General features: G+C 43.2%; 1 protein-coding gene across 1 annotated transcript in view; it reads left to right on the forward strand.

The window, feature by feature from the left end:
- The window catches only part of LOC117283757 (lipoxygenase homology domain-containing protein 1-like), a 21,620-nt gene extending 9,116 nt beyond the window's left edge, over window positions 1-12,504 (forward strand). Inside the window, exons 5-6 of the mRNA XM_033757481.1 lie at window positions 10,328-10,404; window positions 12,462-12,504. Coding sequence (XP_033613372.1) covers window positions 10,328-10,401 — 74 coding nt within the window. The 3' untranslated portion in view covers window positions 10,402-10,404; window positions 12,462-12,504. The remainder of the gene's footprint in view (window positions 1-10,327; window positions 10,405-12,461) is intronic.
- Window positions 12,505-13,837: the final 1,333 nt, after the last annotated feature.

Consider the following 13,837-nt stretch of genomic DNA (forward strand, 5'->3'; position numbering starts at 1 on the left):
GAAGGCTGGGGATTTAGCTCAGCAGTTCCGCCACTTACCTTGCAAGCACAAGAACCTGAGTTCAATCCTTGGTACCAATAAATAAATAAATAAATAAACAAACAAACAAACAAATAAATAAAATAAATAAAGTGAGTTGGGAAGTGTTACTTAGTCTATTTCAGCAAGAATTTGAGAAGAATTGGTATTATTTTTTCTTTTAGTGTGTGATGGAATTCAGAATTGAACACATCTGTGCACAGAATTTTCTTTGTGGGTAGTTTTTGAATTACTGATTCAGTCTTTTCATTTGTTATTGGTCTACTCAGATTGTCCTTTTTTTTCCCCCTTGAGCAAGTTTTGGTAGCTATCCTTTAACTTTCCACCTACTTATGTTTTTAAGTCTAAAGTGTGTCTCTTATTGATAGAAGAGTTAGATCTATTATCCATTCTGCCAATCTCTGTATAATAAAAAGTCTGATTTCTTTTTTGATGTTTGTCTACTGACACCTTTCAAACTACATCATTCGTCTCTTATTTTCTGCCTTTTTTCTAGGCAAGCTGATGAGAAGCTGGATCCCCTGTCCCTTCGAGGTGGTGGAAAGTTCAAATCACACAAGCCCTTACCTATTCATTTCAATCTTACCACCTAATTATAATAAAATCTAGACCTCTCTACTGCTTCAAGCTATATTTGGTCCTTCATGAGGGCCTGTCAAGCTCTCTCAAGAACTGCACATTATGTGAATAATACATGTTATGTTTTCCTTTGGTTGCTGGTGTCTGGCTTTATCAGCCTTGTTGTCTGAGCAGATTTGGGGAGGGGAAGATCTGTGTCATCTCTGTGGGACCAGTATGCATAACTGTGTGCACAGGGGAATTTGAAGGTGCCCTAACTGATGCCAGCATCTATCTCTGCCTTTATGGTGACTCTGGGGACACAGGGCAGTGGCTGCAGGAACAATACTGACCTGTTTGAAAAGAACAGTGTAAGTTATCACAGTATGCTACCCCCAGAATGCCCTTTCCTTGATCTGAAAAGTAGTGCTAAAGACTGGTATTGGAACCTGGTGTTGAATAACCTCTTTCTGGATAAGAAAAGTATGGGTCTGTCTTTTGATTGAAGTATGAAGCCCATTTATTTTTACTGCTACATTTTAATATAATTACCTATATGTTAGAACTTACAACTGCATCTTGCTGTTTTCTATATGTCTTACATCTTTTTTTGTCTCTTAATTCCCATAATACTGCTGTTAGTATTAAATAGATATTTTATAGAATACTATTTTTCTTTTTGTGGTTTCTTCTATTATGCATTCTTTGAGTTGTTTTTTTAGTGGTTGCCCAGGAAATTACAGAGAACATTTTAAGTCCCAACAATGAAGTTTAGATTAATATCAACTTAATTTCAGTAGCATACACAAACTGCTCCATTATTGGTTTGTTCTTTTTCTGCTTTGTACTATTGTCATATAAATTATATCTGTACACATTATAAACTTACCAGTGCAGTTTTATATTTATTATTTTATGCAGTTGTCTTTTGTGTAAAATATGAGAAGAAAGCAGTTACAAACAAAAAAATAAATATAAATTCTGTTTAATCATATTATATTTTCTGCTGATCTTTATTCCTATAGGTGGATTCTAATTACTATCTAATATCTAAAGTAAAGATCTCCTAGTAATATTTCCTGGAAGGCTGATAATTTGTCATGAATTCTTGAAGTGTTTGTTTGTCTGGGACTGTCCTAACTTATTCTCTATTCTTAAAGGTAATTTTCATGGATTATAAATCTTGATTAACGGTTTTTCTCTCAGAACATTGAATATAACATCCCACTGCCCTCTGGCTTCCATAGTTTCCAGTGATAAGTCAGCTATTACTTTTATTGGGGATCCCTTGTATGTGACGAACATGTTAAACTTTTCTGTTGCTCCTTAAGAATTTTTCTTTGTTTTTCACTCTCAATAGTTTGACTCTTATGTGTTTAAGTATAGATCTTTTCAAACTTATTCTGCTTGGAGTTCAGTGAGCATATTGGATGTGCATATTAACGTTTTATATCAGATCTGGGGAATTTTTGACCATTTTCTTCAAATAATCTTTCAGTTCTTTTCTACCTCTTCACTATAGCAAATCTCACTTGATTTCATGCTTTAAATACATTCCCTATACCTATGATAACTAAAGTCTTATCACCAGGACCTTGCAGACCATGCTGTCAGCTTGATCTCTGTTTGTGAAAATCTGATAGGAATCTCTAACTTGTAATAAGTGGAACAGAGCCATTGATTTCCAAGTCTTTATTCCCTATACCTATGATAACTAAAGTCTTATCACCAGGACCTTGCAGACCATGCTGTCAGCTTGATCTCTGTGAAAATCTGATAGGAATCTCTAACTTGTAATAAGTGGAACAGAGGAGCCATTGATTTCCAAGTCTTTTTTTTTCAGAGATATATTTACTATTTATTTTAACTTAACTTTTTAACTCTTAGAATTTAAAAGAAGCATACCTATGATAACTAAAGTCTTATCACCAGGACCTTGCAGACCATGCTGTCAGCTTGATCTCTGTGAAAATCTGATAGGAATCTCTAACTTGTAATAAGTGGAACAGAGGAGCCATTGATTTCCAAGTCTTTTTTTTTCAGAGATATATTTACTATTTATTTTAACTTAACTTTTTAACTCTTAGAATTTAAAAGAAGCATAACAAAACTGCAGCTGTGATAATTTAGGGTTGTGCTCCTCTTCTCCTAGTGTAGCCTGTGGTCACCTGTGTTCAAATCCTCTCTGGAGTATTCTTGAAAATATTTTGCAGTGTGATTTGGTAGTCATGAATTTCTTAATTGCTGTTTTTGATGGAAACAACTTTCCTCCATCAATTTTGAAAGACGATTTTGCGGGATATATTAGTCTAGGCTGAAAGTTATTTCCTCTCAGAGTGTGAAACACTTCACTCTTTGATTTCCTGGCTTTTAAGGCTTGTGTTGAGAAGCCCACTGTAATTTTAATGAGTTTATCTTTGTGAGTGATTTGTTGCTTTTTTTTCTAACAACTTTTAAGATCTTGTCTTTTTGTTAGACTTCTGGTATTTTAATTATGTTGTAGAGAAGTTCTTTTTTCTGATCATAACTGTTTGGAGTTCTCTGTGCCTCACTAAGCTCTATGTTAAATTTTTTCCCTATATTTGGAAAATTTTCTGCTATTATCTCTGCAAATGGGGTTTTCATGCCACTTGTGCTCTCATCTTATTTTTCTCTAATTCTAGTTACTCTTAGGTTAGTCTTCTTTGAGTCATCAAGCAGCTGTTGAATACATTTTTATGTTTTCTTATTTTTAAGGTATCACTTGAATGAACCCTATCTTCTAGTTCTGACACTCTATCTTTACATTAGTCTCTTCTTCTGGCCATACTTTCAATAGCTGTTTTTTTTTTTTTCCTCATTGGTACTTTTTGGTGGACATTAATTCTTTACTAAATGGTCATTCATGTTTTATATTGTCTTGTTTAGCTCAGCTAGCTGCATGTTACTGTCATTTCTAAGTGTGTTAGCTGCTTTCCTCTTGTTGCTGAGACAAAATACCCGGCATCAAGGGTTAGAGGGGAAGAGGTTCACTTGGCTTTCAGTTTGTAGAGGTTTCAGTCCATAATCTACCAGCTCTGAGGCTGGGATGAGAAACAGGCATGGCAGAACAGAAACAACATGATGCACATTGATTTCCATTTCAAACACATCTTTTCCCCCACCTCCGGCTCCCCTACTCCTACAGGTAATTCTATGCACCTATTACCAATGCTTAAGATTAGGAGTTTATTTAATCTCTGTCTTTCCCTCAATTGCCCATCTAAGATCATTACCAGGAACTGCCTCCAAAACATATTGCTATTAAATTTTCTCCATCATCACTGCACCTGCAGTCCTAAGCAACATCTTTTCTTTTCTAGGTTATTGTATTTACTCTGTTTACTGACTTCTCTGATTCCACTCCTTCTTCCTTTATAGTCAATTCTCCATATAGAAGTTAGAGTTCTCCTTACAATTTATTTATTTATATTTTTAATTTTTTTTTTTGCAGTACTGGGGATTGAACTCAGGACCTTGCCCTTGCGAGGCAGGCACAGTGTCATTGAGCTAAATACCAGGCCCTGCTCCTTACAGTTTAAAAGATAACTCAGAGCATATTGCTTCCTATTTAAGGCTTTCTAATGGCTTCCTGCCTTACAAAAAGAAGTCACACTTCTTACCTTGATCTGTCACACCTCATGTGCCTGTTCTCTGTCTGTTGTCAGGTAGTTCCTTTTTAAAAGGGCTCACCAATTAAAAGTATTCCAGATCCTTCTGGCCTCAAACAAAGAGTTGGATGAGACAACCCAAAAACAGTGCCAAAAGTTTATTTGAAAACAGAGGGATGAAGGCATAAGAGAAAAATTAGCTCTGTAGAGCAAACTTGGGCCAAACAAAAGAAAAGATAAAAGCAAAACTAAAAGTGTCCTCTGTGTGGCTCCTCATAGTGTCTGGTCTCCTTTATGCTGTCCACATTTTGTGGCTCCCTGAGAGAAGTTCTACATTTGGAGTCCTGAGAATCATCTGGCACTGCCCTGGGATTTTGTGGTAGACAAGTCCTGCCCATTTCCCCAGCCAGCCTTGCCACGCCCTACCCCTTTCATCAAGTCCACCTTGGGCCTTATCTCAAACTCCACCCCCTGCCCCCCCAGCCATATTAGTGTTCTCTGCTCTGGGGACATATACTGGTCATCCTTACAATGAGATCTTCACACATACCAAAACCATCTCTCAGGACTTCCCCTGTGGGTGGCTCCTATCATTAACTTTGTAGCTCAAGCATTTTCAACTTGCAGCCATCTGTTTGGCACATCTAACTTACCTTCATCTCTTTGCTTCATTCCTCTCCAATCTGAGACATTACTCCATTATATTATCTTTTTGTACAGATATAACTTGGAAATTTTTCTGGTTATGATTTGGTTATAATTGTTAGACTTGCAAAATTTATAATTGTATAATTATTTATAATTGCATACATTATAATTGTATAATTTATTTGTAACTTTACTGTTACCTGTTCATTTACTCTCAACCCTAACATAATCTCTGTGGAAGCAAGGGCATGTCTTGGTCACTGCTGAATTCCTACATCTGTAATGTGCACAACACCCCCTTAGCCTTCTTGAGCAGATGTGGGGCAAAATAAGGAGTGAGCGATTAAATAAATAAATTTTACTTTCCAGATAATTTTAGTTAAGGAAGGCTGTGGTTTATGAGATGCAGTTTTATCCCCATGACACATTTTCAACACAGAAAGAAGCCATTGTCTTTTCCACAGTGGCTACAAAAGTATCTCTCTCAAGTTCACAAATAATTCAGTTGTGTGTATGGTGGGGGTGGCATTTTGTATCTGGAAATTGAGAGTTGGGAAGTTTGAAGTTTAAAGGTTTCCCAGGAGATTTTGATGATTCACTAGGACGGGGAACCCCTGATTTGCCTAGGCCAGAGATGATGAACATTTTAGTGACCGAGGGCCCAAACTGCAACCCCAAACCCACTTATTTATCACAAAGTACCAACACTGCAATTAAACCTGAATATATGTTGCTTGGCTGCTGGGGCCATGCTGGGATGACCTGGCTCGTGCCCACTGCAGCATGCCCAGGGCCAAAGGTTCACCATCACAGGCTTAGGTCCAGCCTCTTAGACATGAACCATCTCTTGAATGGCTCATTGCAGTGAGACTTGGATAGCTGGGGGTTAGGAAACAAAGTAAGCCGAGGTAAGAGGTTGGAGAGAGGAGGAGATGGGGTTTAGAAATGAGACCAGTGGATTGTCAGCCAATGGGATTTCTTTCACCTGCCAGTGGCCAGGTACCGAGTGACTGTGTGCACAGGGGAACATGAAGGTGCGGAAACTGATGCCAACGTCTATCTCTGCCTTTATGGTGATGTGGGGGACACAGGGGAGCGGCTGCTCTACAACTGCAGGAATAACACTGACCTGTTTGAGAAGGGCAATGTAAGTTGCAACAATGTGCGACTCCCCAAACTCCCCTTCCTTGGTTTTTTCTTTTCCTTGCTCTTACGAAGTATAGCTGATGGCTGGTAACGGAGCCTTAGTCAGGGAATAACCTCTTTCTGAGTGAGGGGAGTAAGGGTTTGGGGCAGGAACTACTGGAAGGGCTTGTTTATTTGGTCTCTGAGCATTTCATCCACTCTGGCAAACCAATATGCGTAGTACCTACCACAGCTCCTAGAACCATGCAGCTAAGAGTGGGAGCCATCCTAAGGGGTCACAGTCCCCTCCCAACTCCAAGTTTTGAGAAGAGGGGAAGCTTACGGCAGGTGGAGGGAGAAGATTGCTGGCATTTTAAATACACACAGGAGCACTAGGGCTGGAAGAAAGCTGGGCACCTGCGACCGTCATGGAAACCCTGTGTTCTCTGCTAGACATGACCACTCGGTGCCTCTTGTTGCTGTCCTTTTTGAGAGCGAAAATAAGAAAGACATTAAACCCAGAGGTGGGAGGACAAAGTTCTGTTGCTACCCTCACGGCACATACGTGTTCCCTTCTCTTACCCCAACTATAAATGGATTTCCTGAGGAGAACCTGTGGAAGAATGGCCAGGCTCTGGGGCAAACCAGTCTTGGGACAATCACTCCATTCCCTTGTGCCTAGTTTTCCTCATGTCTAAAATGGAGGAAAGGACACCTGCCGATAGCTGGCCAGTGTGGGAATTCGAGGTGGCTGATGTACAGCTCAGAGTACACAGTAGAAGGTCACTGTGCCTGTGGGTAAAACTCAAGGGAGCTCCCAGATGAGAGAGATTTGCAGATGTCTTTGCTCTGTCTCTTTCCTCTACCACCCATTCCTTGGTGAGGGCAGGTTTGATCCCAGAATGTCAATAGAGGCCTCTCTCTGAGGCCAGTCTAAGCTGCCCTGGTTCTTAGATCATGGGCATTTGAAAGTTGTAGGGTAAAGATCATCCGAGTAGGATGCTGTTGTAGGGGCCAGTGCATGTGGGGAGAGGAGGTGAGGCTGCCTTTACCCCACATGTCTTTGTATATTTCTTCTCCTTCCTTCCCACCCACGTGCCCATCCACCTTTGTATCCACCCTTTCCCACTCTTCCTGCTATATCCTCCGATATCTCTGCCCATCATTCCCACCTCTAGTGCTCCCACTCATGGAAGCTGCCAATCACACTCATGTGGACTTGAAATTCTCCAGCCCCTACTGCATTTTTGCTATCTCAATGGTAGGCAAAACTGAAGATTTAGCAAGACCTCCAGGTTCCCCCAACCAATTCTAATGGTTCCTCTCTTCAGAAGGGGACCAGTGTTCCTCTATATAGCAAGGCAGTAGAGAAGTTAGCCAAGAAGTTATTTCATGTAAGTAGTTAGTGACAACAGTTTGACATGTTCTTACTCCCACGAGAAGCTGCCTTTTAAACAGGTCATAGATAATGGCAGCATTTAACCAAAACATACAAATAGCAATTGTTGGGAACCCAATATCGAATGACATTCCAGCAGGAGAAATTGGGAACAGATTAAGATCTGTTCCCTATTGGTGGCCCTGTCCCACCTGTGAAAGACCAGTAGCTCAGACCTTTCTGTTTTCCTAGTGTATGTCTTCCCTTGGTCTTGGGTTCTGGGGTAGCTGCCACCAGCTGGCCTTGTTGTCTTTCCTTCCCTAAAGGCAGATGAGTTCACCATTGAGTGTGTCACCTTGCGGAAGGTGCGACGGGTGAGGATCAGACACGATGGCAAAGGCTCAGGCAGTGGCTGGTACCTGGACCGGGTGCTAGTGAGAGAGGAGGGACAGCCAGAGAGTGACAACGTGGAGTTCCCGTGTCTCAGGTACATGAGTTCCACTTACTTTCACTTCCTCCAGCTTAGATCCTAGTCCCCAAGTTTGAGGAAAATCCATTCATTCCTACTTGCAGGACCAGTGAGCAAAATAGTGGCTTAAGGCTGTACTTGGTGCAAGAAAAAGTTGTCTTTGCTGGCGGCACCCAGACCTGAGCCACAAATTCCCTCTCGGTCCCCTAGGTGTATTTGTAGTTTCCTCTATTTAAGTACTAAAATGTTGACATTTCCTCAGATAAAATTTGATAATTTCAAAAACAAGAGCCATCTCAGAGGATGATACATGCTGAATTAAACTTTGGATTAAAGGTGTTTTATTTTAGTGACGTTCTAATACATCTTTTTGAAGTATCTTACTTTGTTTGCATTTCTCTTCCCCAGCTTGTGGGTGAGGTAAAGTTTCTTTTCTATGAGGCATTTAGATTTGTTACTCAGCCAGCCTGGCCTTCCACTGACTTCTAGAAGTCCCTGACAGAGGCATTTTAAGACCAGGAGGATTTTCAGTGTCTTTGGGCCGTCAAAGTGGCTCTTACCCTTACCTTGGCAGTGCCCAGGAAATGGACACAATGACTGACTGGGATCTGAGTTGTTACTTAACTCCCCTATGGACAAAGCAGACTTTCTCTGCCAGGATCAGAAAGCATTTCGGCTATGGCAGGTTGTGTGTGTGTGTGTGTGTGTGTGTGTGTGTATGTGTGTGTACACTCTTGTTCACCCAGGGAAAGAGTAATGAAGTCACCAGCAGACTGACTTATCCATTTAGCAACATCTCACTGTGAAACCAGGCTAGAGCATTTGAAGCTTTTTTTGGGCAATATCTATTAATACCCTGCAAGTATTTAGGTGGAAATGAACTGACAAGACATGGTTTCCTCTTACTGCTGGATAGGGGCTGGGGCTGGGTGAGTGGAGAGAAAAGAAGGGAAAGCAGGATTTCTGGTGGCTGAGGGCCTGCAGCCCTTCAATTCTCCACCCCCAATTCATGGCTGTGGCTACATCCCAGTCTCCTCCTCCACAGGCTCTGTGACTTGGAGGTGCCAAGGTGACCTCAGCAGGGTGGCTTTCAGGGACTCTAGCTAGCAGTCTTCTGTTCCCAAATCCCCTGTCATGGATGCTCAGGATTCCACCATGTGTCTTCATGTCTCAGAGTCTCAACATTTCTCTGGTGTTTTGGGTTCATAGCACCAAAACCCACAGAAGGGCCACAGATGAGTGGTTGGCTAGCATGTTAATGTTAGCTAATAGCCACTGACAGCAAGGTCTATGGGAATGTAAGACCATGGGGCGAGGTGGGCCATGATGCCTCCTTGGGCCCTGGGAAAGAAGAGTATGTGAGCCCAGAGGCCTGAGCTGCAAGTCAGGAGGGTCAGGGAGAAAGTAGCACTTTGGATTCCTTCATGGCTGGGTGACCTGGGGGATTGCCTCCCTCCTAGCAATATAGTATGGATGGCTGCAAAGGCAAGCACTAAGACATCAAGCAGAGAGATTCTCTGATCGACAGGTAAATGTCTTTATTTCTGCCACACCTGGAGAACACTGAAACTGTTTGCTGTGCTGCCATTTGTCCCAATCATAAGCCAGCCCGAGTATGGGGCTTAGATATGTGTGCTGGCATGATGGTCTCATTTCTCAGACTGGGCCCTTACACTCAGTGGAAAAGGCGCTTTTCAGGTTGTGAGTACACTGTTTTTCCCCTGGGAAAGACCAGCAGAGAGCCAAGCTGCAGCTCACAGCAACATATCGATATGTCACAGCTAACAAACCCAGCTGTGCAGGATACAAAGCCAGCTTATTCAAGATGAATCTTACTCGTCTTTGAGGACTTAGGTCCAGGCCTCTTCACTGAGAGCCCTTCTTCTTTTCCTAAGTCTCTTGAGCACTTACTCTGGTCCAGCCCTATCCCTGTCTTGGTCTTCAGTGCATCACTCAGACTATCCTGTCTTCTTAGCTAGACTGTAGGCTCCAGGTGTCCTGGGCTGTGTCTTATTTGTCTCAGTATCTTCTCTGCCTTCCCCTGGCCAGAGCCCTTGGCTGCCACCATGCACAGGGAAGCTTTTTGGAAAAGAAGTTAGTGGTTTCTGATAATACTGTGGCTTTTTACTGTGATCACAAAGGCCCTACATCCTGTGGCCTGTACCCATCGCAGCCTTATCTACCAATACCTTGCCCCTCCCTCATTGCATTCAACCTCGCTCCTGGATTTCTTCCCTCTGGAATGCTCCTCCCCTCTCTCTTGGTGATTCCTTGTCATCCTTCCAGCCTCAGCCACCTCTCATCTGCTCCAGGAAGTCCTTCCCCAAGCTGGGCTGGAGTGCTTTGCTTGCAGCTCTCATAGTCCTATTTTCCTTTGCTGAAGTCAAAACTGTGGGCACCCGCCAACTCTTATTAATGGTGTGAGAGTTTGGAGTGTGCTGCCCCACTCAGACACTTAACATCCTCCTGTTTGCTCACCAGGTGGCTGGACAAGGATAAGGATGATGGGCAGCTGGTCCGAGAGCTTCTGCCCAGTGACAGCAATGCTACACTGAAGAGTGAGTCATCCTGACAACCGGGTGGTGGGACACCTTGGTGGGACGGGTGCCTTCCTTTCCCTAAATTGAAGCAAGCCCTTTGAGAGAACATGTGCTCTTCACTTCGTTTCATGAAGAGGACACTGGGAGGTACAGATGGGAGGCCCTCAGGGAGGGTCTGGATATTTCTTTTGTATCCTGCGTGGCCAAGGGTGAGACCCTGAATGCATATGGTCAACAGCCTAACAAAAACGATAGCTTCAGCTAATGGTACCAAGCATAGGTGGGACCTACATTCCCTTGTGAGAAGAAACACATTTTGCAGGGACTGTAAAATGAGAAAACTTTAAAAATTTCCAATAGTATTCCAGAGGCCTTATAGTTTTACTCTACTAGTAATATTTCTTCAAGTCCATTGACCATTATTGAGCTTTAGACAAAATTTAATAGAAATTTGTCTCCAGAATCCCAACAACATCAACACCTCATGTTTACAATTTCTATCTCAGTTAAGCCCTGTAATAGGCTAGAAGTGAGCCAAACTAACATTGTACATTCATCTGATGGGGACACTGAGGTCTGGAGGAGCTAGATATTTTCATCTGACCTTTCTGAAGGTCAGATCCCAGAGTCACACTTGTGTTCAGTGTCTGGGCTCAGAATGAGCAAAGTCAAGAGCTGGGAAGGGCCTCAGGAAAGGAAGTGACCCATGCCTATGGTCAGGGACACCCCACCTATGCACCTCATTCCTGCAGTGCTGGAACCATGACCCAGGATGTCTCTGTATTATGTCACTGCTCTTCACACGCTGCCCACGCCTGACTTGCCAAGTGAACGGAGCTTCGAGGCCTTCCTTCGCCAGACAGAGCTTTTGAAAGGATTGAGATGGAAGCTGGTATAAGAAAGAGGTTTCTAGTTCCTGCTCCATCTTTTAGCAATGAGGACAGAGCCGTTTTCACAAGTGCCCTCAGATATCCCTGGTGGAGCTGATCTGACACAGGTGTGGGTTGTTTGCAGGGCTGGCCCCAGGAAAAGTGTACTCAGCTCACTTTCTCCAAATTTTCCGCAGACAGAAGACCCTAAAGTAGCAGTGAGTGGCAGGCCTTGAAATTAGCATCATTTGCCCCTCAATGCTTCCTCTTTTTTCCCCAAGACATGCCCTGGAACAAATATGGAGGACTTTGCATCTTGGCTTATGTTATCTCTGGCTTGCCTTTTCCTTGGGTGTTTTTATCTTGGCATACAGGTAATGCAGATTTTCTGAAGTAATAAAATAGAGTGGCATCCACATAGTGGCCAGTTAAGAGCAGAGGGCTTTAGACCCATGTCAGGGTTTCACTTCTGACTGGTGACTCCTTAACTGTCACCATATTGTGCCAAACATACCACCTTCTGAGTCTCAAATTCCTTTCTTGTAAGATCAAAATCTTTGGCAGTAACACTCTACATGGTGTGCTAAACACAGCCTGTACAGACTGATGAGCCCTTTTCCTTAGTTTCCTTATCCATCAGAGGAAAACCTGGATGGGTAATTGCTACAGGCCCTTTCTTTCTTTTTTTTTTTTTTCTCATTGAGTTCATTGGTACATTCTAGGTATACAGTACAGTTACATTCATCACTAGGATCTTGTACCGCTACATCACAGGTTTTGGTTCTCATTTTTCCCCTTGTCCCTGCCCTCCCTTCACCCCCTCCTCCCCTCCCCATTTACAAAGACTTTATTTCAATTTTTTCATTTTCTCATGTTTTTTTTTTCTTTATGCAGCAGGTCCTTTCAGTCTCTGAAATATTGGCATTCTTGCCTGTAGCTTGCGATTTGCTTTCCCATTCCAGGCACGTTCTCTACATACATCTATATATGTGACCCGGAGCAGGCAGGGCACCTGTTAGAATTCTGGCTTGAGTGAGAGGACCTCAGAAAGTTAAGGGGATACCCTCCCCCAAGTCATGGGACCTGGGTTCCTGACTTCAGCCTCTGTCTCCCCGGGCTGCAGACTGCCCTCCTGCTCCAGGCACCTGCTCCTTGCCTCTAGCCCTGCACTAACTCCTTCCTCTCCTTCTGCCTTGGACTGTTCAGATTTCCGCTATCACATCAGTGTGAAGACCGGGGATGTTTCTGGGGCCAGCACGGATTCTCGGGTCTACATTAAGCTCTATGGGGATAAATCTGACACCATCAAGCAAATTCTTCTCGTCTCTGACAACAACCTCAAGGACTATTTTGAACGTGGCCGGGTGGATGAGTTCACCCTTGAGACCTTGAACATTGGAACTGTGAGTGTCCTTCCCATAGTCATCTGAAATGATCTTATGCATTCATCTACATGCATCCACATATGTGTCCACATACATATCGACATGCACACATTCAAGTAGTCATGGGTGAGCCCCTTTTGAAGGGAAAAAATGCCTACTTGGGGGCCATTAGTGGAGATAACATGAACAGTGCTAAGCTCCCAGAACCACTTTGAGGATGGGACGTATATAAGGCAGGCCACCGAACCACTGAGCTAAATCCCTGGCCCTGGGATGTATATTTTTTAATAGCTTTATCCCCAAATTTGTACTTACATGACCAGTGTACCTGGGTCATAGACACTGAAGAAAGGGGTAACAGGTACAAGAAAGACTAAAAAGTGGGACTAGAAATACTCCCCTACTCCATACCTGAGTGTGTATCAGAATTATGTTCTGTACACATACGGGGCATCCTCCAACAATGCTGCTTTAGGGTATGGGACCCAGGTGTCTGTGTCTTCCAAAGCCCCAGGTGGCCCTGCTGTAAATGGTCCGCGCACTTCTTCACAGATAAAGCTGGCTATCAGAGTGGTGAGACCGACTTTGATCAATAGTATATTTCTGTGACAGGGAAAAGAGGCCCCCACAAACTGAACTCAACTTTGACTTACACAGATTTCCATGTATGTCAAAGGGAGAATAAGGGGCAGGATCAGGGTAAAATAGGGCCTCAGTAGATCCAGGAAAGTAGGAAAGTCACAGGAAATGGTAAGGGGTAGTCAGGGCCCTGGGAAACCTATCTGGTTTGCTAACTTGTACTTCTCAGTTAGGTTCCTTCTCTTCCAGAGCCTGGAGACAGGGGCCATGCTCTGGTGTTGGCTGGAACCAATACTGTATTATTTTGACACCCTGGAATTTTCTCATACAGGCACTGAGAGGAGGTTAGGATCATCTTAGGGGTGTGGCCTTGAGCTGTTAGAATTATGCTGGTTCTTTGTTTAAGTCTTTATGACCAAGGCTGAAGCTTAGTCAAGCAAGCTGTCCAGAGCCTGGCTAGGGCTTGGTCAAGGTGAGACTCTTGACTTCAACGGGGAAGCATAGGTATAAACCCAGGACTTGAGCTCTGAGACATCTTCAGAAATGTCTGTTCTGGGATGAGGGTGTTCCATGGTGGGAACTGAGGAGGTCGGAATCCCCTGTCTACAACCTCGCCTC

Source organism: Fukomys damarensis, unplaced genomic scaffold (assembly GCF_012274545.1).
Source record: "Fukomys damarensis isolate Sample0158 unplaced genomic scaffold, DMR_v1.0_HiC HiC_scaffold_30, whole genome shotgun sequence".
NCBI classification, from domain to species: domain Eukaryota; kingdom Metazoa; phylum Chordata; class Mammalia; order Rodentia; family Bathyergidae; genus Fukomys; species Fukomys damarensis.